Raw genomic sequence first — 24,666 nt, 5'->3', positions numbered from 1 at the left:
CTATTTGATTGTTCAGTTCCCATTACATACTAAAATATTTATAACAAAGAGTGATTTGATGCCCAAATAGCAGCTATAAGCTGGTCGAATAAAATACTTTTCTGGACAAATTAAATACATCTTCAGCTTATATTTTGTTGAGTCACTTAGTACAATAATTTATTTTATTCTTAGGTTATAACCTTAATTTGTCCTAAAACTCTCCGCACCTGGGTGTGGGTCTGGATCTGGGTCTGGCGAGTTTGGTACCAGTCGAAAAAGAAACACGCTAAATCTAATGTGACAAAATAGTGTGCTGGTATCAACTACAGATGTGCTATATATAGAACATACATGTATGTGCTGTATCTTGACAGCACCAGACTCACATTAAGGCCAAGGTTTCGGTGTGGTTTGGGCCTTAAATTCTATTTTCTAGCAACAAGAGAAGAAAACTGCACATTTTAGCTGTTTTATGAATTAATTTGTTGTAATGGGAAAGTAAAGGGTTGGATTTACTTGATAAACTCACAGTCTTTGGTATTTTTTTTTAGTTTTTGACCCCGACTGGAATAACCTGAACAAAATCAGTCTTTGATATTTTTAGTTCCTAACTCTGACTGGAATAACTTGAATATATTGTAATAGGAAACGGTCAGGGTTCCTTAACAAACTCTGTCTTTGATTTTTTTTTTTAGTTCTTGACCCAGACTGGAGTAACTTTAAAAACTCACGGTCTTTGATATTTTTGTTGTTTTTGACCCAGACTGGAATAACTTTAACAATTCATGGTCTTTGATATTTTTTTGTTCTTGTGTCTGATTGGAATAACTCGATAAACTCACAGTCTTTGATATTTTTTTGTTCTTGAGTCTGGTCCGACTAGGCAGGGTGGCATACTTGGAAGGACTGTCATGTGGAAAGCCGGGCATCGCACCCTCGTCGGCAGACAAACCTGATGGGCTGTGTCCAGCGGGCGTCGACTGAGACGACCTGAAACACGTCAACAAACACTACTTTAATGACATACTCAGATATATAGTGGTACATGTGAACTCAACTGTAACGTTTGTCACCTACCTGTGACCTGTGTCAATTCACCTGTGACTTGTGTCCACTCACTTGTGACAACTCATCTGTGAGCTGTGTCAACTCACCTATGACCTGTGTCAACTCACCTGTGACCCGGGTCAACTCACATGTGACAACTCATCTGTGACCTGTGCAAGTGACCTGTGTCCTCTCACCTGTGTCAACACATCTGTGACCTGTGTCAACTCATCTGTGACCTGTGTCAACTCATCTGTGACCTGTGTCAACTCACCTGTGACCTGTGTCAACTCATCTGTGATTTGTGACAACTCATCTGTGATTTGTGTCACCTCACCTGTGACAACTCGTCTGTGACCTGTGTCAACTCACCTGTGACCTGTGTCAACTCAACTGTGACCTGTGTCAACTCAACTGTGACAACTCACCTATGACCGGTGACAACTCACCTGTGACCTCTCTCAAATCAACTGTGATCGGTGACAACTCACCTGTGACCTCTGTCAACTCAACTGTGACCTGTGACAACTCACCTGTGACCTGTGACAACTCACCTGTGACCTGGGTCGAGTCGCGCGAGACTTGACGATGAGCTGTGGTGGGTTCTGAACATGGAGTCTTCCAACTGAGACAAGCTGGCCGTGGAGCCTCGCTTTCCTTCGGGGACCGCAGGACTAGCTGTAACAGCAACACACTACACGCATTAGTTTACAGTCCCATGGACTAGCTGTAACAACAACACACTACACACATTAGCTGTAACAACAACACACTACACACATTAGCTGTAACAACAACACCACACTGCAAACGTTAGTCTACAGTCCCGTGGGACTAGCTGTAACAACAAAACATGACACACATTAGTTTACAGTCCCGTGGGACTAGCTGTAACAACAACACATGACACACGTTAGTTTACAGTCCCATGGGACCAGCTGTAATAACACACTACACAGGTTAGTTTAGTCCTGCAGGACTAACTGTAACAACAATACACTATACATGTTAGTTTACAGTCCCCTGGGACTAGCTGTAACAATAGTGCTGCAACGATAAACCGGTGTACCGGTATACCGCGATAATTGATCAGCTCGATACGAACCGCGGTACAGTTTTGCGTATCGCGATTTTTATACGCTATTTTTTGTCCTTATCTTATTTGTCTTGAAATAGGCAAACAAACAAACAAACAAAAAACACATCATTTTATTAATTGGTGATGGCAGGAAATGTAACAATCACATCAAGAGTAGTCGGCTTACTTGTTGGCATACGAAGTGATAGGTTGGTTATACTTGGTTCTAACTTCTAAACAAAACGTGTTAAAAGTCCAATGATAATAACCAGTTAACGATAATTACAAATAAATGTTTTGTTACTTACACATTATCATTCATTGTTCATTTACGTTGGAATACGACTACGGCTATCATCTTCAAAGAAATAAACCAACAAATGAGAATCACACTTCGCTGTTTTTCACTGAACTCGGAATACTTCGGTCGATCGTTCAAAATACCTCGGCTCTGTTTCGGTCGATCTGCTGAAATATTGCGACTCAATACGTACATTTCCGTGTCAAGCGAGCAGCAACGGAAAAGTCCGATAGTAAGGATTTCCGAATGTGACAATTTATAAATAGTTTGACACCGTCACACCAGTGTTCTAGTAGACTAGTATTGTGTTAAAAAATAAAAATATGACCTAAAACATTTAGCCTGACAACTGAAACTAATAAAGATCATTAAAATGTTATGCCTTCTGTTTTCATTAAAAAAAACCCAACCCCATAAATATTAAATTTAAATAATATCAACTGTATTGCAATACATATTGCAATACAGTTTCTTATATCGCAATATATCGCAATACGGTTTTGACCGTATCGTTGCACCCCTATGTAACAACAACACATTACACAAGTTAGTTTACAGTCACTTGCTGTAACAACAACACATTACACACATTAGTTTACAGTCTCATGGGACTAGCTGTAACAACACACAACACACATTAGTTTACAGTCACATGCTGTAACAACACATTACAAATCCTGTTGATTTAGATATGACACTGTCTATATTAGACTCATTTCTGTAAACAGGATAAGAATAAATAATAATTAATTTAATTTAATATTTCATTTCAACTTATTTTTGTGCTTATATCCAATTAAGGTTCAAGCATGCTGTCCTGGGCACACACCTCAGCTATCTGGGTTGTGTGTCCAGGACAGTGGGTTAGTTGTTAGTTGGGTTAGTGGTTAGTGAGAGAGAAGAGGGTGTAGATGCCTAGCTTACACATACCCACTGAGCCCTTATGAACTCGCTCTGCATGGGTTGGAGCCAGTACCGGGCTGTGAACCCTGTACCTACCAGCCTGTAATCCGATGGCTTAACCACTGCACCACTGAGGCCGGTTACCTGAATGAAGTCAGTAACAGGATGCATGCTGGGACCACTGGTTTCTCTCAGTACGTAATAAATATGTATTTTACCATGATCATAATGTGTTATAATTTTACTTTTCAAACACAGCCAGATGCAGTTGTAACAGTGTCATCCTAGTTTTTTTAATAAAGTCTGGAATGTTTAGTGGAGGTATTCTGTAAGACAATTGTCAATGCTTAAGTCAAAACAAAAGTATGACAAACACTTTTTAATTGTTATTGTGAATATGAAGTACATATGTACATGTATGTAAAGCGATTATTACCCTTATGTGTTTCAGTATCATCAATATCATATATTAGGAATACAAATTGTATTATGCAAGCCTCTGGCAAGCATAATACATTATTTTTATTCCTAATATATGATATTGACGATACTGAAACACACAAGGGTAATAATCTCTTTATCAAATAACCTCAAGCTTAATGCAACATGTTTTTTTAAACTGTACACGCAACTTTAATTCCAGTCCGCCATTACTAAATATTCAAATGATGTAAGAATATGTGACACAGTGTCTTTTTTAATAGAAATGACATCAAATTTGAATGAGGTCATTTTTTATATCTTTACATCAAAATAAACTAGTGCTTAACGTTTTTTTGTTTCTGAACGCCAGACAACTTTCAGTGTAAAGTTGCTATTGAAATGTTTTTGTTTGATGACTATGAATGCATATACGTCAATTATGGAGTGTCACCGTTGTACGTTTGCTAGTGCCGTGACCTCGATTAATTTACATCTAATATGCAAAGTTATCAAATTTTTAAAGTATGTGATGTGAAAAATATCACATACTTTGACTGCACTACATGGAAATGTAAGATATTATATGATACAGTAAATTACATGTAGACGTACACCATACAGCTCATACAGCTCATACGTCATGTCGTTAATCATTTTATTATAAAGTTAACCTTCAACTTTCTCCAATTAGATTAACTGAGAAACCAAATTAAGATTAAGAACCGATTCAGAATTAATTTACCTCGATTAATAGCTAATTAATTTAATCAGATACATGCACAATTGAAGTACAGGAAAGAAATGTTTTATTTAACGACGCACTCAACACACTTTATTTACGGTTATATGGCGTCAGACATATGGTTACGAACCACACAGATACTGAGAGAGGAAACCCACTGTTGCCACTTCATGGGCTACTCTTTTCGATTAGCAGCAAGGGATCTTTTATATGTACCATGCCACAGACAGGGTAGTACATACCACAGTGTACATGTAATTAACATAGAATGAATTACCAGAGTAGGCTTCATACTGGCTGTAATAGTTACAAGTGTAACTAATCTTAGATACATAACATAAAAGTACAGACTCAAATAAACGATATGTATGCTTGTAAGCTCATTCAATATAATTTGTATTGCTTCAATGCCAACTCGATCATTCTGTGCTAAATTAAATATGCAAATAATTGATTTATGCTATAAACAGAGTAAGTGGATTCAGCTGTTGAACTAATGTCATGCTAAGTTAACTATGTGATGTGCTAGTTTAAACTACATGTATAATATATTATATATATATATATATATATATATACATAACAAAAAAAAGTTACCTTGTTTTGTTTTGCAACACCACTAGAGCATATTGATGAATTAATCATCGGCTATTGGATGTCAACCATTTGGTAATTCTGACTCGTAGTCATCAGTGGAAACCGGCTACATTTTTCCATTAGCAGCCAGGGATATTTTATATGCACTTTCCCACAGACAGGAAAGCACATACCACGGCTTTTGTCCAGTTGTGGTGCACTGGATGGAATGAGAAAAAACGCAATCAGCTGAATGGATCCACCAAGGTGGTTCCATCTTGCGACGCAAGCACCTCAAGCGAGCTCTCAACCGACTGAGTTAAATTCCACCCCTTGTTGTTGCTGAAGTTCTTGCATTGCATGATCAAACCACCTCGGTGGTTCCATTCAACTGATTGGTCTTTTTCTCATTCCAACCAGTGCAAGATCCCTTGCTGCATTAGAAAAAATGTAGCAGCTTTCCTCTGATGACTACGAGTCAGAATTACCAAATGTTTGACATCCAATAGTCGATGATTAATTAATGGATGTGCTTTAGTGGTGTCATTAAACAAAACAAACTTTTTTTCAATTTATATTGCTACTTTGTCTTAATAAGCGTTATTGTTTAAGAACCGGGGGGGGGGGGGGGGAGGAGGAGGAGGTAGGCAACTGCACCCTTAGTGCTGCAGCAAAAATGATACAGATATTCGGGCAAAATGTGCTAACCTGAGACCCTTTTTACCATGTATTTCCATCAAAATTCATTGTAATCCATGTAAAAATGCGTAGTGATTCATTTGCAACCACATATAGCTGTTTGGTAGTGATGCTAATATGAATAAATGTTGCTATCCAGATTCGGGCAGTTTTGTTTAATTTGGGCAAACTCCAGCCTGCCCACCCACCCTACGAAAATGGGAGCCCATACGCCTATGATAGTAATAATATAACAGTAAAACATGCATGCAAATTTCACATCTTTTCTTCATGCAAGGCATATCAATAACATTTCAGAAATTTAAAACTGCCCATCTGCTAGCCATGTTTGATAGTCAATGACACCTAAGGCAACATGTCTCTTCTTCTTCTAGAACAAATTACGCCTTTTTGAGAAAAACAAACCCTACATATCTATATAAAAGATAAATTAATGTTTTTTTGTGGTTTTTTCCAGTCATGCTGGTTGTTTTTCAACACTGAATCACTTGATGATATTAAATATCCATACACATGACAAACCGATCTGCATATAAATACAGAGGGTACGTGGTATTTATACACATGTATTTGACAGACTACGAACAAAAAGGAATAACAAAAGCTTTACACTCATTAGCCAATTTACTAGCTGACTACACAAAAATATTACTGATAAACAAAACCAGCCCAGACATGAAACTTAATACAGATGAAAATAACTAACACACTTCACCAAAAAAGGTAACCAAAAAAAAAGAAAAGAAAAAGGAAAGACACTGGGATAAACCTAAAACCACCAGGGGAGGCAACTCCACATTCCATGCAATAACAGGGAGACAACCCATGCATCAGACAACATCTATACCTGGTGAAATGTCGGTCTGCAGATTCATGGGTTCACTTGATGACTTGGAGATTTTTTTGCTCGAAACAGCGAGTGTTTTGGGTCGGTTAAATTTCCGTGAAAAAGAGGAGAAGCCGCCAAGCCCCGTGTTATGTCGTTTGTTAGTAAGGCTCGCTGCAGTAACAAGGTGGGTCACAGATAAACAACTCACTATGTCTCACATATATAACACTACATAATAAATAGTATTTATAGTCCGTCCCAGCTTCCATTAACAAAGTTTTTTTGCAAATAATTTCAGTTTGATTTGATATAAGAAGAAAAGTAAGTGTTTTGGAAAGAACAAAAAACAACTATTTTTGTGTACAATGAGTGTTTTACGCAGCTCAGAAATACGTAACTTGTAGTACAAATACCATAGTAAGAAAATGACGCTTCAGGTGGGAAGGACTATGTAACATTTGGGTTGAAATCTAAAGGGATAATTAACGTTAATAATATTTTTAATAAACAAAACAAATTCATGAACCATTCATTGAGATAAAATGTCTAGAAGGGTTAGATATAGGGTGGACAAATTGTGGTTTCCTGCCCACTGCAAGCGTCCAATGACATGCTAACTTCCACACAGAAGTAAAGGTATACAGCTATAGGAATAAATTTTGAACATCTTGGGTAACCCAGGTAATCGATTAATTACTTTAAATAACCATTGTCAATCCCAACAGATCAATGAAGGGAAGTAAAGAGTAGCTGACTGTTTTGTGGATAACACTTGATAGTTAAGAACTGTAGGCACATGTGCATAGGAGGGGTTTTGGTCATTGAAAAAAAAAGCTGCTCCAATATATATATTTATATATATATATATATATATATATATATATATATATATATATATATATATATATATATATATATATATATATATAATTTTTTAAAAGTATTTTCTTTTGTGGATAACTTGATAGTCAATTGATCAACCCCAAGAACTGCAGGCATGTGTGCATAGGAGGGGTTTGGGGCATTGAAAAACAAAACCCTGGTCCAAAATATATAAAAATAATAATTTTCAAAGTATTATCTAGAGGAACATATGACCCGACCCCCAACCCCATAAACTTTGTTCAACAGAATCTAGAGCCCCTTACAATTTCCTGCACACAGGGCCGTACCCTCCGGGGGAGTAGTTGCCCCCGTGAGAATCTCACCTTTTTTTATTTTTACTCCAGAAAATAGCATACACATCTCAGGGCTTAATTTGTAAGGTGTTTCATTTGTTTATAAAAAGTAGTGTCCACCCTCCCCACCTAGGGTTTTGATCGGGGTACTGCACTGTAATGAACTAAGGTGTTGTCAACCCTGACCAATAATTTGGTAATAAATATTGTTCTCCTTACCTTTGTTGTGCTGGGATCGGTTCGCTCCAGGCTGGTTCACCGTCTTAAAGGTGTACTTAGGGGGTCTGGGATATTGCTGGGGAAAAAATCAATTAAACACTTCAAACAATTTAGGAAATGAAAATGTGTTCATTGATAAACTGTTTGTTTTAATTGTTTCAACACCACCAATAGAGCACATTGATTTATTAAATATTGACTATTGGATATGTCAAACATTTGATAGTTGTCGGTTTGGCAAATTTAATTAAGGATTGTCTGTTAATTCTTCAACGTTCATGTATACGTGTATGTATAGCTCCTTAATTTTTGTTGTTGTCCATACCCCAATGAATGTGAAAGAAATAACAGACAATACTTAATTAAATCTGCAAAACCGACAACGATGGTTCATGTGAAATGTTGTGCGCTATTTCCATCATGTTAAATCTAATGTAAGAGGATAATTAAGACTCTCACAACAGGTGTGTCCTCTATCGACCTCAGTCGTGTGGTAGGCACTGAGTTCGCACCTTGCTACCGGCTCCCACCCAGAGTAAGTTACGACGACTCTCCGTTGGTGTAGGTGTAAGGCCACTACATCGACTTTCTCTAAAGCCAAACACTAAGCCTTATCCTGGACAGACAGCCCAGACAACCGAGGTGTGTGGTAGGCACTGAGTTCGCACCTTGCTACCGGCTCCCACCCAGAGTAAGTTACGACGACTCTCCGTTGGTGTAGGTGTAAGGCCACTACATCGACTTTCTCTAAAGCCAAACACTAAGCCTTATCCTGGACAGACAGCCCAGACAACCGAGGTGTGTGGCCAGGGCAGGGTGCCTCAACCTTAATTGGATATAAGCACGAAAATAGAGTTTAAGATGAAAATGTAACTATATTCCGACACACTGCTGAGTAGGCCAAAGGGAGACAACTTACATTAGGTTCTCTCAAGTACAGCGCTTTCTCTATGAAGTAATGGACGTCGCCCACCGGGGGGAACTTCATCAGGCATCCCAGACAGGCCACGTAGTCACTGGCGAGTACTGAAATATAACACAGTCATAGTCACTGGCCAGTACTGAAATATAACACAGTCATAGTCACTGGCGAGTACTGAAATATAACAGTCATAGTCACTGGCGAGTAATGAAATATAACAGTCATAGTCACTGGCGAGTACTGAAATATAACACAGTCATAGTCACTGGCCAGTACTGAAATATAACACAGTTGTAGTCACTGGCGAGTACTGAAATATAACACAGTCATAGTCACTGATATAAATTTAAACAATTTAAAAAAGCAGTTAGATTAACAGAAGTTATGGACAAACAAAAAATAAAACAATTAACAACAGAAGTTGGACTAACAAATGTCACGGATATACACAAAACATAAAATAACTAACAACCAGACATTGCACTAACAAACGTTATGAATATACACGTAAACAAAAAATAAAACAATTAAAAATAAAAGTTGGACTAACAAACATGACAGACATACAAAAAAATAAAACAATCAAAAAAATCATTTGGACTAACAAATGTTACAGATATACACAAAACATAAAATAATTAAAACCAGATCTTGCAATAACAGATGTCATGAATATATTATTAAGTATACGAAAAATAAAACAATCAAAAAAATCATTTGGACTAACGGACGTCACGGATATACAGCAGCATGGCCACAAAGATGTAGTCAACGAGGTCGAATCCAATTCCGTCGGCAAATATGGCGTCCCACATTGCGAGAAGATCCTGCATGGGAAACTCCCGACCAAACAGCAGTCGTACCCAGCGGCTGAAAATATATAATATATTACAGTCTGAATATATAATGTATTACAGTCTGAATAACAACCAACAACATTGTATGACACAGGCTGTTTTCTACAGCGACTCACATTCCGTACACCTGCGGAGCTATGTCTCTCTAGATTACAGTATTAATAATGACATGTTTCCTACAGCGACTCACATTCCGTACACCTGCGGAGATATGTCTCTCTAGATTACAGTATTAATAATAATGATGTTTCCTACAGCGACTCACATTCCGTAAACCTGTGGAACTATGTGCAGTCTCTCTAGATTACAGTATTAATAATAATGACATGTTTCCTACAGCGACTCACATTCCGTACACCTGCGGAGCTATGTCTCTCTAGATTACAGTATTAATAATAATGACATGTTTCCTACAGCGACTCACATTCCGTAAACCTGTGGAACTATGTGCAGTCTCTCTAGATTACAGTATTAATAATAATGACATGTTTCCTACAGCGACTCACATTCCGTACACCTGCGGAGCTATGTCTCTCTAGATTACAGTATTAATAATAATGACATGTTTCCTACAGCGACTCACATTCCGTAAACCTGTGGAACTATGTGCAGTCTCTCTAGATTACAGTATTAATAATAATGACATGTTTCCTACAGCGACTCACATTCCGTACACCTGTGGAGCTATGTCTCTCTAGATTACAGTATTAATAATAATGACATGTTTCCTACAGCGACTCACATTCCGTAAACCTGTGGAACTATGTGCAGTCTCTCTAGATTACAGTATTAATAATAATGACATGTTTCCTACAGCGACTCACATTCCATACACCTGCGGAGCTATGTCTCTCTAGATTACAGTATTAATAATAATGACATGTTTTCTACAGCGACTCACATTCCGTAAACCTGTGGAACTATGTGCAGTCTCTCTAGATTACAGTATTTATAATAATAATGACATGTTTTCTACAGTGACTCACATTCCGTACACCTGTGGAGCGATGTGCAGTCTCTCTAGATTACAGTATTTATAATAATAATGACATGTTTTCTACAGCGACTCACATTCCGTACACCTGTGGAGCGATGTGCAGTCTCTCTAGATTACAGTATTTATAATAATAATGACATGTTTCTACATGTTTTCTACAGCGACTCACATTCCGTAACCTGTGGAGCAATGTCTCTCTAGATTACAGTATTTAGAATAATAATGACATGTTTTCTACAGTGACTCACATTCCGTACACCTGTGGAGCGATGTGCAGTCTCTCTAGATTACAGTATTAATAATAAAGACGTTTTCTACAGTGACTCACATGCCATACACCTGTGGAGCTAATATGTCTCTCTAGATTACAGTATTAATAATAATGACATGATTTCTACAGTGACTCACTTTCTGTACACCTGTGGAGCGATGTCTCTCTAGATTACAGTATTAATAATAATCACACAATTTCTACAATGACTCACATTCTGTACACCTGTGGAGTGATGTCTCTCTAGATTACAGTATTAATAATGACAAGTTTTCTACAGTGACTCACATCCCGTACACCTGTGGAGCGATGTCTCTCTAGATTACAGTATTAATAATAATGACATGATTTCTACAGTGACTCACATTACGTACACCTGTGGAGCGATGTCTCTCTAGATTACAGTATTAATAATAATCACACACGATTTCTACAGTGACTCACATTACGTACACCTGTGGAGCTATGTCTCTCTAGATTACAGTATTAATAATAATGACACGATTTCTACAGTGACTCACATTCTGTACACCTGTGGAGCGATGTCTCTCTAGATTACAGTATTAATAATAATGACACGATTTCTACAGCGACTCACATTCCGTACATCTGTGGAGCGATGTCCAGTCTCTCTAGATTACAGTATTAATAATAATGACACGATTTCTACAGTGACTCACATTCTGTACACCTGCAGAGCTATGTCTCTCTAGATTACAGTATTAATAATAATGACATGTTTTCTACAGTGACTCACATTCCGTACACCTGTGGAGCTATGTCCAGTCTCTCTAGGTGCTGGTGCAGCTCAGGGTCAAACTTTTTGAGAATGTAGTCCTGGATACGGGTCAGCTTGGCAACTATCACATTGGAGGGATTCAAGTCCTGGGGTCGCGAGAACGGCTGAGAGGTCACCTTGTCTGTAGGCTGCAATACAAACAGAAAGAGAGGTCACCAGGTCTGTAGGCTGCAATACAAAGACAGAGGTCATCAGTCTGTAGGCTGCAATACAAACACAATCAGAGGTCATCAGGTCTGTAGGCTGCAATACAAACACAATCAGAGGTCATCAGGTCTGTAGGCTGCAATACAAACACAGAGGTCGTCAGGTATGTAGACTGCAATACAAACAGAAGCAGAGGTCACCAGGTCTGTAGGCTGCAATACAGAGGTCACCAGGTCTGTAAGCTGCAATACAATCAGAAACAGGTCACCAGGTCTGTAGGCTGCAATACAGAGGTCACCAGGTCTGTAAGCTGCAATACAATCAGAAACAGGTCACCAGGTCTGTAGGCTGCAATACAATCAGAAACAGAGGATACTAAACAAGCAAGTACTGAAGCAATACATGTCCCTTACTGGGCCCAACCAATTTTCTTGTCTCCTAAGCTCAAGGGCCATAACTCTAAAAACAAATTGGTAAATTGCCATGAAAGTCAAAGTTGATCTGTAACAGTAAATTGATAAAGCTACATGTATACACAAAATTTCAGCGGAATATCTTGAGGCATTGTAAAAAAAAGAAAGACCCAAAACAGTCCGAAAACTATATGTCGGACAGACAGATGGATATGCAGACAGGAGACAAAACCTACAGTCCTCCCCCCCAACCCCCACCCAGCGGTTGGACCTGTAACTAACTAATCTACATTGTAGGATTGAAAAAGTAGATTCAGTGAAATCGCCCATTCCAGATGAAAGGGTAACAGTTTGGTAAAAATGGGTGACGTGAACATTTATCGATACATTTCATAGTTTCTCCAGGTACGTTCCAGATTCGTTCAGAAAGGTTGTCAATTATGGACTCTCTATGTTCAGATTATAAAATTTCATTATCAGTGATAAAAATGTAAGCAAGATAGCTGAATATTGGTATTTTCATTAAAAACACTATCATGGTATTATATAAGTGATAATTAATGTGATGTTTTTATATCTGTAATTAAAATTAAAGTAATAGCAACTGGTATTTTTGGAAAATAAAAAGTGCCATTTTGTCAGCTAGTTTAGTGCCCGAACAAATGTTGTTATAAAAGTTGTTTTTTTTGGCTTAAACCAGCCTCGGTGGCGTTGTGGTTAAGCCATCGGACATAAGGCTGGTAGGTACTGGGTTCGCAGCCCGGTACCAGCTCCCACCCAGAGCAAGTTTTAACGACTCAATGGGTAGGTGTAAGACCACTAACCACTAACAATTAACAACTAACCCACTGTCCTGGGCCCCGTTCCACGAAGTGATCTTAGCACTAAGATCAACTTAGTGCATAAGGTAGCTATGTACTTAAGGTGATCTTAGGGCTAAGATTGCTTTGTGGAACGGAGCCCTGGACAGACAGCCCAGATAGCTGAGGTGTGTGCCCTGGACAGCATGCTTGAAACTTAATTGGATATAAGCACGAACTAAAGCTCACTGTTTTATTAATTATTGGCTATTGATAATTGTGAGGAAACACACAAAAGTTTTCCATCAGCAGTTGTGATGAATTTTGTATTGCTACCTTCAAACTGAAAGAAATGGATTTCCATTATCCTTGGGTTTCTAATAGCCTTGGCTAGATGCCAAATTTTAAATTTGGAAATGTTCAAATGGATTTCCATTATCCTTGGGTTTCTAATAACCTTGGCTAGATGCCAAATTTTAAATCTAGAAATGTTCAAACTGAGAGTAATAGATTTTAAACTGTACAATTACTTATGTAAGAAATTTTTCCTTACCCTCGGGTTCTCGAGATCCTTGGACAGATACCACGGTTCGACTGTTTCCATCACTTTACAGAACATGGCACTGAGTAAACAAAAATATTATCAACTTAGACATATTTGTGGAAATATACACTTTCAACACTGAACATCTACAGTGTAAAAATCCATCTCCCTATATTCTGCATAACATTTCGTAAAATATCTATCCCATGATATCACCTCCCCTTCCCCATCCCCCTAGAGCATAATAGAATTGTTGATGTGCAACATGCAGTGGTGGTTTTTAAAGTTAAAGTTTGTTTTGTTTAACAACACCACTAGAACACCTTGGATTTCAAATATCGGATGTCAAACACTAAACTGATAATTTTGGCATAGAAATATAGTCTTAGAGAGGAAACCCGCTACACTGTTCTATTAGTAGCAAGGAATCTTTTATATACACCATCCCACAGACAGGATACACTGGCTGGAACGAGAAATAGCCCAATGGGCCCACCGATGGGGATCGATCCTAGACTGATTGCACAACAGGCTAGCGCTTTATCGCTGAGCTACACCCCCACCCCATGATGGTTTTTAAAACAACCTTGATATGATCTACCATACTCACTACGCATCCGACTCGAGATATTTTGGATCCATGATGACCTTGACAATATCTCTGAAAACAAGACATACACAAACCAGCATGAGTATACAGTCAATGTATTAAATCACTTTCAAAATTGCAAGAGCGATAGTTTCACTCGTACGTCGCTCGCATAACTCATTTTTCATTTGCACATTCAGTTTATGACATCATTTACGTGATCATGATGGATTACGTAAAAACGAAATGGGTTACCTGAATTTGTTAGTGTGTAACCATAAATGGCTTACTCAAATGTTTAATTCTCAGAGGACTGGGGTTATACACAAGAAAGAAAGAAAGAAATGTTTTATTTAACGACGCACTCAACACATTTTGTTTACGGTTATATGGCGTCAGACATATGGTTAAGGACCACACAGATTTTGAGAGGAAACCCGCTGTCGCCACTACATGGGCTATTCTTTCTGATTAGCAGCAAGGGATCTTTTATATGTGTTTCCCACAGGCAGGATAGCACAAACCATGGCCTTTGTTGAACCAGTTATGAATCACTGGTCGGTGCAAGTGGTTTACACGCACTCAATCAGGGTTTGGAGTCGGTATCCGGATTAAAAATCCCATGCCTCGACTGGGATCTGAACCAATTACCTACCAGCCTGTAGACCGATGGCCTAACCACGACACCACTGAGGCCGGTTATATACACAAGAGGCCCATGGGGCTTGAATTGTGTATCTGGTATTAAACTAACTAGTCTATAAACCTCTGAAAAGTGGACCATAGTAATAATGATTCATCACAGACGGTCGTTTGGCGACCACCAATTTGACATTGACATAACAAATATGAACAAATGCAGGCCTTGACTGGGTTATAACAGGCCTTGACTGGGTTATAACAGGCCATAGGATTTCAAATTTCACGGGAAACACTTTTTCGGTTCTATGCCTTGTGATCACGGGAACCCATCGGAAACTGTTTTAAATTAGTTCCATTGAATAGTCGTACTCAATATAATAATCATGGGAAACAAAATTTAGGTTCCGTGATTTTACCAATACGCTACGTACCGATAGTTTTCGTGAAAACCGAAGACATGCTTATTAATGAAGATGTGCATATGTACAATGTACATGTATTGTAACCTACATGTGGCTGAACCAATAAGTAATGTTTGTTTTATTTAACGACGCCACTAGAGCACATTGATTTTTTATCTTATCATCGGCTACTGGACGTCAAACATATGGTCATTCTGACACAGTTTTTTAGAGGAAACCCGCTGTCGCCACATAGGCTACTCTTTTACGACAGGCAAGGGATCTTTTATTTGTGCTTCCCACAGGCAGGATAGCACAAACCATGGCCTTTGTAGAACCAGTCATGGATCACTGGTCGGTGCAAGTGGTTTACACCTACCCATTGAGCCTTGCGGAGCACTCACTCAGGGTTTGGAGTCTGTATCTGGATTAAAAATCCCATGCCTCGACTGGGATCCGAACCCAGTATCTACCAGCCTGTAGACCGATGGCCTAACCACGATGCTACCGAGGCCGGTCTCAACCAATAAATGATCCACTTTTATCAAGTTAGAAACGTTTTATTTAACAACGCACTCAACACATTTTATTTATGGTTATATAGCGTCAGACATATGGTTAAGGACCACACAGATATTGAAAAAAAGAAAGAAAGACATGTTTTATTTAACGACACACTCAACACATTTTATTTTCGGTTATATGGTGTCTGACATAAGGTTAAGGATCACACAGATATTGAGAGAGGAAACCCGCTGTCGCCACTTCATGGGCTACTCTTTCCGATTAGCAGCAAGGGATCTTTTATATGCACCATCCCACAGACAGGGTAGTACATACGATGGCCTTTGATATACCAGTCGTGGTGCACTGGCTGGAAGGAGAAATAGACCAATGGGCCCACCGACAGAGATCGATCTCACACGGACCGTGCATGAAGTGAATGCTGTGCTATGCGTGTGACATCATATATGAGTGACGTCAGAAGCCATAATCTGCTAGTATACGTTTATGACTTTGCTTTAATCAGCCATCATAATCTGTCAATAGAAACAGTGGCTGCAGGATAAAGAGGTATTACTCTTTTGGAAGCTGAGAACGAAATGAAAATCTCTCAGCCAAACGAAATCAGAGGAAAGAACAGCCATATTAGATTTTAAACATGGAACGAATGAAAGAATAAATGAAGAATGAATGAATGAAAGATGAATGAATGAATACAAGAATGATGAAAGATGAATGAATGAATGAAAGATGAATGAATCAATGTGGTGTCCTAGATAAATACAGGAATGAATCAATGATCAATATGAATATAAAAATTCAAAAGTTAAATTTACAAAAGGTGTGAATTAAGAGCTGTGCAAAAATACAAATATCACAGGTAGAAAAAGAAAATTTAGAATAAAATTCAGCATCTCAAGAGTAATTTCATAACAAATTCAGAAAGAAATCGAAATGATTCCACCACATTTTTCCTACCAATTAAGTATACATCTTTAGTTGCTTGCTTAAGATGATTGCACTTCACCAAAATGTTTGCATACTGTCAGAATATACCTGTATATCAGGGCACAATATTTCACGAGAACCGTTGTTCTGTCTGTGTGTCGGTTACGCAACTTTAAAATCACGAGAACCACCCATCGGTTACATGGTGAACAATTAAATTCTCAAATTAAAAGTACCGTATATCAGTAATGTAAGTGAAAATCAGTTTATGTTTTTGAACTACTAATGTGGCACAGAACCGTAGTTCAAGTATATTAGGATTAGGTAGGCCTCACTCGTCAGTTACGAGAACTATATTCGCACAACGAAACACGTAAATTTATATAGAATAACTCGTTATTGCCTTAAAGGGACAGTCCTCAGTTTACAACTATTGTAAAATCTTTCTGACCATCAGAGCCTTTTCGATGACGACGTAATATACAAATTAAATACATTTTCAAATTTAGAATATCAGTGTCTGTATTTACAAGGTGTTTGTTGTTGTCCTAATGCTTGTAATGGCCCAGACTGGATTTTCCTCCAAATAATTTAATTTGTACATACGAAAACATCTATATCACAAATTAAAGTAAAACCTGAGTGTTACAAACATTAATATACGTCCGCAAACACATTCGATATACAGACACTGGCATTCTAAAAAAACCCAGAAAATGTATTTAGTATGGAATAGTAGTCGCCAACAAGGTTCTGTTATTGCAAACATCTTACAATGGCTGCAAACTCAGGACAGTCCCTTTAAGATATCGGCTTTATCCTGCAAATGTTAATGGTGAATGCTGCAAGGCTCTGCGGATCAACATCCACCATGGGATCGGAGCATGAAAAAGCCGATATCTTAAGGCAGTAGCCAGTTGATTCTTTTATCCTGCAATCCTACAAGAATAGTCGAAAAATCATTATTTATTCCATTTTTGTGTATGTAAACTGAGTATTGTTAACCAAGCAAGGCTTTTGCAGTATATGACATCATACAAGATATTTGACGTCATTCTTTGTAAGACACTAGCTACATTCTGTCACATTCAAAAAACGTTTCTCAACACTAATTCATAAATAAATATACAAGTTTTGTACAGTTATCGCAAAACTGAAAGTTATTTGTATTTATGGTACTAAAACAAATGACTTATTTAAAGTGAGAATATTTATTGAAAATCTAGTCTGAAATACTCAAGTTGAGTTGGGCTTTTGGTGAGTGACTGAATATCTAGTCAGATTTAAGTCAGACGGAAGATTTAATTATCTAGTCATCCTGTCTTTCCAATGTATACAGCGATTGCAAGATAAATTTATTTATCAAGACTCTATTAAAGGTGCAGATCCTACATGTAGGTTCAGCCCATGAAAACGGACACTAAATTTGGTTAATCTACAAACCTGCAACACACATTTGGATAAGGTTATAATTAACAGATACAAGCTAAAGTATGTGATGTTTAAACAGGGAAATACTGTCGAAAGATAACTACAAAGCTTGTGTTCATCGATAACCATTATTTCTCAGACTAACATGCGTTTTTAGAATTATGAAAAATGCATTTTGGGATATTGCAAAAACCAGAACCAATTTTGATATATTAGTCGTGGTGCACTGACTGGAATGAGAAAGAGCCGAATGGGATTCAATCCAACACTGACCGCACTTCAGACGAGTGCTTTACCTCTGGGCTACATCCAGCCCCTGTTCCCAGTCCAGTGCCATGGCCATTGTCCAGCCTCTGTTCCCAGTCCAATGCCATGGTCATTGTCCAGCCTCTGTTCCCAGTCCAGTGCAACCAGTGCTATGGCTATTGTTCAGCCCCTGTTCCGTCCAGTGCCATGGCCATTGTCCAGCCTCTGTTCCCAGTCCAGTGCCATGGTCATTGTCCAGCCCCTGTTCCCAGTCCAGTGCCATGGCCATTGTCCAGCCTCTGTTCCCAGTCCAGTGCAACCAGTGCCATGGTCATTGTCCAGTCCCTGTTCCCAGTCCAGTGCCATGGCCATTGTCCAGCCTCTGTTCCCAGTCCAGTGCAACCAGTGCCATGGTCATTGTCCAGTCCCTGTTCCCAGTCCAGTGCCATGGCCATTGTCCAGCCCCTGTTCCCAGTCCAGTGCCATGGCCATTGTCCAGCCCGTTCCCAGTCAAGTGCAACCAGTGCCATGGTCATTGTCCAGCCCCTGTTCCCAGTCCAGTGCAACCAGTGCTATGGCTATTGTTCAGCCCCTGTTCCCAGTCCAGTGCAACCAGTGCTATGGTCATTGTCCAGCCCCTGTTCCCAGTCCAGTGCAACCAGTGCTATGGCTATTGTTCAGCCCCTGTTCCCAGTCCAGTGCAACCAGTGCCATGGTCATTGTCCAGCCCCTGTTCCCAGTCCAGTGCCATGGCTATTGTTCAGCCCCTGTTCCCAGTCCAGTGCAACCAGTGCTATGGCTATTGTTTAGCCCGTTCCCAGTCCAGTGCAACCAGTGCTATGGCCATTGTCCAGCCCCTATTCCCAGTCCAGTGCAACCAGTGCTATGGCTATTGTCCAGCCCCTGTTCCCAGTCCAGTGCAACCAGTGCTATGGCCATTGTCCAGCCCCTATTCCCAGTCCAGTGCAACCAGTGCTATGGCTATTGTCCAGCCCCTGTTCCCAGTCCAGTGCAACCAGTGCTATGGCCATTGTCCAGCCCCTGTTCCCAGTCCAGTGCAACCAGTGCTATGGCCATTGTCCAGCCCCTGTTCCCAGTCCAGTGCAACCAGTGCTATGGCCATTGTTCAGCCCCTGTTCCCAGTCCAGCGCAACCAGTGCCATGGTCATTGTCCAGCCCCTGTTCCCAGTCCAGCGCAACCAGTGCCATGGTCATTGTCCAGCCCCTGTTCCCAGTCCAGTGCAACCAGTGTCATGGCCATTGTCCAGCCCCTGTTCCCAGTCCAGTGCAACCAGTGCTATGGCTATTGTCCAGCCCCTGTTCCCAGTCCAGTGCAACCAGTGCTATGGCCATTGTCCAGCCCCTGTTCCCAGTCCAGTGCAACCAGTGCCATGGCCATTGTTCAGCCCCTGTTCCCAGTCCAGTGCAACCAGTGTCATGGTCATTGTCCAGCCCCTGTTCCCAGTCCAGTGCAACCAGTGTCATGGTCATTGTGCAGCCCCTGTTCCCAGTCCAGCGCAACCAGTGCCATGGTCATTGTCCAGCCCCTGTTCCCAGTCCAGTGCAACCAGTGCCATGGTCATTGTCCAGCCCCTGTTCCAGTGCAACCAGTGCCATGGCCATTGTTCAGCCCCTGTTCCCAGTCCAGTGCAACCAGTGCCATGGTCATTGTCCAGCCCCTGTTCCCAGTCCAGTGCAACCAGTGCAATGGTCATTGTGCAGCCCCTGTTCCCAGTCCAGTGCAACCAGTGCCATGGTCATTGTCCAGCCCCTGTTCCAGTGCAACCAGTGCCATGGCCATTGTTCAGCCCCTGTTCCCAGTCCAGTGCAACCAGTGCCATGGTCATTGTCCAGCCCGTTTCCAGTCCAGTGCAACCAGTGCCATGGTCATTGTGCAGCCCCTGTTCCCAGTCCAGTGCAACCAGTGCCATGGTCATTGTCCAGCCCCTGTTCCAGTGCAACCAGTGCCATGGCCATTGTTCAGCCCCTGTTCCCAGTCCAGTGCAACCAGTGCCATGGTCATTGTCCAGCCCATTTCCAGTCCAGTGCAACCAGTGCCATGGTCATTGTGCAGCCCCTGTTCCCAGTCCAGTGCAACCAGTGCCATGGTCATTGTCCAGCCCCTGTTCCAGTGCAACCAGTGCCATGGCCATTGTTCAGCCCCTGTTCCCAGTCCAGTGCAACCAGTGCCATGGGCATTGTGCAGCCCGTTCCCAGTCCAGTGCAACCAGTGCCATGGCCATTGTTCAGCCCCTGTTCCCAGTCCAGTGCAACCAGTGCCATGGTCATTGTCCAGCCCCTGTTCCCAGTCCAGTGCAACCAGTGCCATGGCCATTGTCCAGCCCCCGTTCCCAGTCCAGTGCAACCAGTGCCATGGTCATTGTCCAGCCCCTGTTCCCAGTCCAGTGCAACCAGTGTCATGGTCATTGTCCAGCCCCTGTTCCCAGTCCAGTGCCATGGCCATTGTCCAGCCCGTTCCCAGTCCAGTGCAACCAGTGCCATGGTCATTGTCCAGCCCCTGTTCCAGTGCAACCAGTGCTATGGCTATTGTTCAGCCCCTGTTCCCAGTCCAGTGCAACCAGTGCTATAGCTATTGTTCAGCCCCTGTTCCCAGTCCAGTGCAACCAGTGCTATGGCTATTGTTCAGCCCTGTTCCCAGTCCAGTGCAACCAGTGCTATGGCCATTGTCCAGCCCCTGTTCCCAGTCCAGTGCAACCAGTGCCATGGTCATTGTCCAGTCCCTGTTCCCAGTCCAGTGCCATGGCCATTGTCCAGCCCCTGTTCCCAGTCCAGTGCAACCAGTGCTATGGCTATTGTTCAGCCCCTGTTCCCAGTCCAGTGCAACCAGTGCCATGGTCATTGTCCAGCCCCTGTTCCCAGTCCAGTGCAACCAGTGCCATGGTCATTGTCCAGCCCGTTCCCAGTCCAGTGCAACCAGTGCCATGGTCATTGTCCAGCCCCTGTTCCCAGTCCAGTGCAACCAGTGCCATGGTCATTGTCCAGCCCCTGTTCCCAGTCCAGTGCAACCAGTGCCATGGTCATTGTCCAGCCCGTTCCCAGTCCAGTGCAACCAGTGCCATGGTCATTGTCCAGCCCCTGTTCCCAGTCCAGTGCAACCAGTGCCATGGTCATTGTCCAGCCCGTTCCCAGTCCTGTGCAACCAGTGTCATGGTCATTGTGCAGCCCCTGTTCCCAGTCCAGTGCAACCAGTGCCATGGTCATTGTCCAGCCCCCGTTCCCAGTCCAGTGCAACCAGTGCCATGGTCATTGTCCAGCCCCTGTTCCCAGTCCAGTGCAACTAGTGCTATGGCTATTGTTCAGCCCCTGTTCCCAGTCCAGTGCAATCAGTGCTATGGCTATTGTTCAGCCCCTGTTCCCAGTCCAGTGCAACCAGTGTCATGGTTATTGTTCAGCCCCTGTTCCCAGTCCAGTGCAACCAGTGCTATGGCTATTGTTCAGCCCCTGTTCCCAGTCCAGTGCAACCAGTGCTATGGTCATTGTCCAGCCCCTGTTCCCAGTCCAGTGCAACCAGTGCCATGGCTATTGTCCAGCCCCTGTTCCCAGTCCAGTGCAACCAGTGCTATGGCTATTGTTCAGCCCCTGTTCCGAGTCCAGTGCAACCAGTGCTATGGCTATTGTTCAGCCCCTGTTCCATGTCCAGTGCAACCAGTGCTATGGCTATTGTTCAGCCCCTGTTCCCAGTCCAGTGCAACCAGTGCTATGGCTATTGTTCAGCCCCTGTTCCCAGTCCAGTGCAACCAGTGCTATGGCTATTGTTCAGCCCCTGTTCCCAGTCCAGTGCAACCAGTGCTATGGCCATTGTCCAGCCCGTTCCCAGTCCAGTGCAACCAGTGCCATGGTCATTGTCCAGCCCCTGTTCCCAGTCCAGTGCAACTAGTGCTATGGCTATTGTTCAGCCCCTCTTCCCAGTTCAGTGCAACCAGTGCCATGGTCATTGTCCAGCCCCTGTTCCCAGTTCAGTGAAACAAATGCCATGGCCATTGGGCTTTTGGATATGAAACATTTGATTTGACAATCCTTGAAATACATGTACAACCTGTGGCATGTTTTCATTAGCAACAAGAGATCTGTTATCTGCATGGAGTTTTCCACAGGAAGGAAATGTTTTATTTATCAACACACTCAACACATTTTATTTATGGTAATAAGTTATATAGCTTCGGACATATGGTTAAGGACCACACAGATACTGAGAGGAAACCCGCTGTCGCAACTTCATGGACTACTCTTTTTGATTAGCAGCTAGCAAGGAATCTTTTATATGCACCATCACACAGACAGGATAGTACATACCATGGCCTTTGTTACACCAGCTGTGGAGCACTGGCTGGAACGAGTTTCCCACAGAGGTGGCTCTCCATCGTAGGAAGCACGAAACCTCAGCCAAGCAAGGCCCTTACTCTGCATGTCACATAATTTAACTATGTTGTAGTACATAAAAAACATTAATGATTTATCAGTCAAACTAAGCTAGCTGAAAGATGTCCCATAACACTCATGCAAGGGAGGTAACTTGTTTGAAAGCTATCCGAGAGATGTCCCGTAATACTCATGCAAGGAAGGTAACCTATTTGATCAGCAGATATTTGGTAATCTCAAATATGCTGATGACTGACTAAAGAAATCTGTTACCACATAAGTTACTCCTTATCGGCAGTAAGGGCTATTTTACATGCACCTTCCCAGACATGCGTGCACATCATGACTTTTGACCAAAAAGTCACGACCTTTGATCTACATGTTATGGCCTTCTACATGTATCTACAAGTCACAACCTTTGACCTACATGTTATGACCTGTGACCTACAATTCACAACCTTTGACCTGCATTTTATGACCTTCTATCTACAAGTCATGACCTTTGATCTACATGTTATGACCTGTGACCTACAATTCATAACCTCTGACATACATTATGGACAGTATATCAGCTATGACACAACTATAGTCTAAATGTAGAATCCTATTGTTAACACTGCACTGATACAATAACTACAACTGTACAGGGACCGGGAAAGTGTATGTCAGTAAAAGGATGGACCAAGAATTAACATATTTAATTAACCTGTACATAGTGTAATCTTTAGGCACATACTAGTTTGCGGATGGGTGGAGGACAGGTACAATAGGTTTTTCTTCTTAAAACACACCAGTATATTGTGTAACACACACACACACACACACACACACACACACACACACACACACACACACACACACACACACACACACACACACACACACACACACATATATATTAAATCCTTTCTACTGAAAGTAAAATTTTACCAAAAACTACACAACCCCTTCTGAAGTGGCCCTAAAATTGTGAACAGTTCATTGATTGACATACCAGTCATACTGCAGGCTGGAACACTCAAGAGAATGTAACCAGTGAACTGGGTTGATTGGAGGGTGGTGGGAGGCTGTCAATTCTATGAAGGGTGATGTCAAGTATATGAGGAAGGATGTCAAGTATATGAGGAAGGATGGCAAGTATATGAGTGGGCCATTATGTTAAATTATATGAGGGGGTATGTCAAGTATATGAGGAAGGATGTCAAGTATATGAGTGGGCCATTATGTTAAATTATATGAGGGGTTATGTCAAGTATATGAGGAAGGATGTCAAGTATTTGATCCCTCATTTGAACAGAATGCTTCAAAATTTGTATCTTATCTTGTGCAAACTGGATGCAAAATAACAATAATAACAGCATGCGGAAGAAACTACAACATGCAAGCTAGAAGAAGCAAATTAACGCATGCCGAAAAAGGAAGAAACGAAGAAGAGGAAGTTAAAAACAAACCTGTGGTTCGGAGAAATGGGTCTGAAAATAAAGCAACACGTAAAGCTACATGTACCACACAGTTCAGGTCTCAGAACACTGAGAACAAACAGTTCATTCACATGTACCACACAGTTCAGGCCTCAGAACACTGTGAGAACAAACAGTTCATTCACATGTACCACACAGTTCAGGCCTCAGAACACTGTGAGAACAAACAGTTCATTCACATGTACCACACAGTTCAGGCCTCAGAACACTGTGAGAACAAACAGCTCATTCACATGTACCACACAGTTCAGGCCTCAGAACACTGTGAGGACAAAGAGTTCATTTACATGTACCACACAGTTCAGGCCTCAGAACAC

The 24,666-nt window shown here is 41.3% G+C and overlaps 1 protein-coding gene across 1 annotated transcript in view; it reads right to left on the bottom strand.

Moving 5' to 3' along the window:
• The window catches only part of LOC121367255 (TBC1 domain family member 5-like), a 75,365-nt gene that overhangs the window by 5,204 nt on the left and 45,495 nt on the right, over positions 1-24,666 (bottom strand). Inside the window, 10 exon segments of the mRNA XM_041491367.1 lie at positions 825-972; positions 1,584-1,707; positions 6,599-6,751; positions 7,978-8,053; positions 8,897-9,003; positions 9,627-9,769; positions 11,782-11,951; positions 13,737-13,806; positions 14,338-14,388; positions 24,320-24,340. Coding sequence (XP_041347301.1) covers positions 825-972; positions 1,584-1,707; positions 6,599-6,751; positions 7,978-8,053; positions 8,897-9,003; positions 9,627-9,769; positions 11,782-11,951; positions 13,737-13,806; positions 14,338-14,388; positions 24,320-24,340 — 1,063 coding nt within the window.

This window comes from Gigantopelta aegis, unplaced genomic scaffold (genome assembly GCF_016097555.1).
Source record: "Gigantopelta aegis isolate Gae_Host unplaced genomic scaffold, Gae_host_genome scaffold72, whole genome shotgun sequence".
Taxonomy (NCBI): domain Eukaryota; kingdom Metazoa; phylum Mollusca; class Gastropoda; order Neomphalida; family Peltospiridae; genus Gigantopelta; species Gigantopelta aegis.
This window is presented reverse-complemented; position numbering and strand designations above follow the sequence as displayed.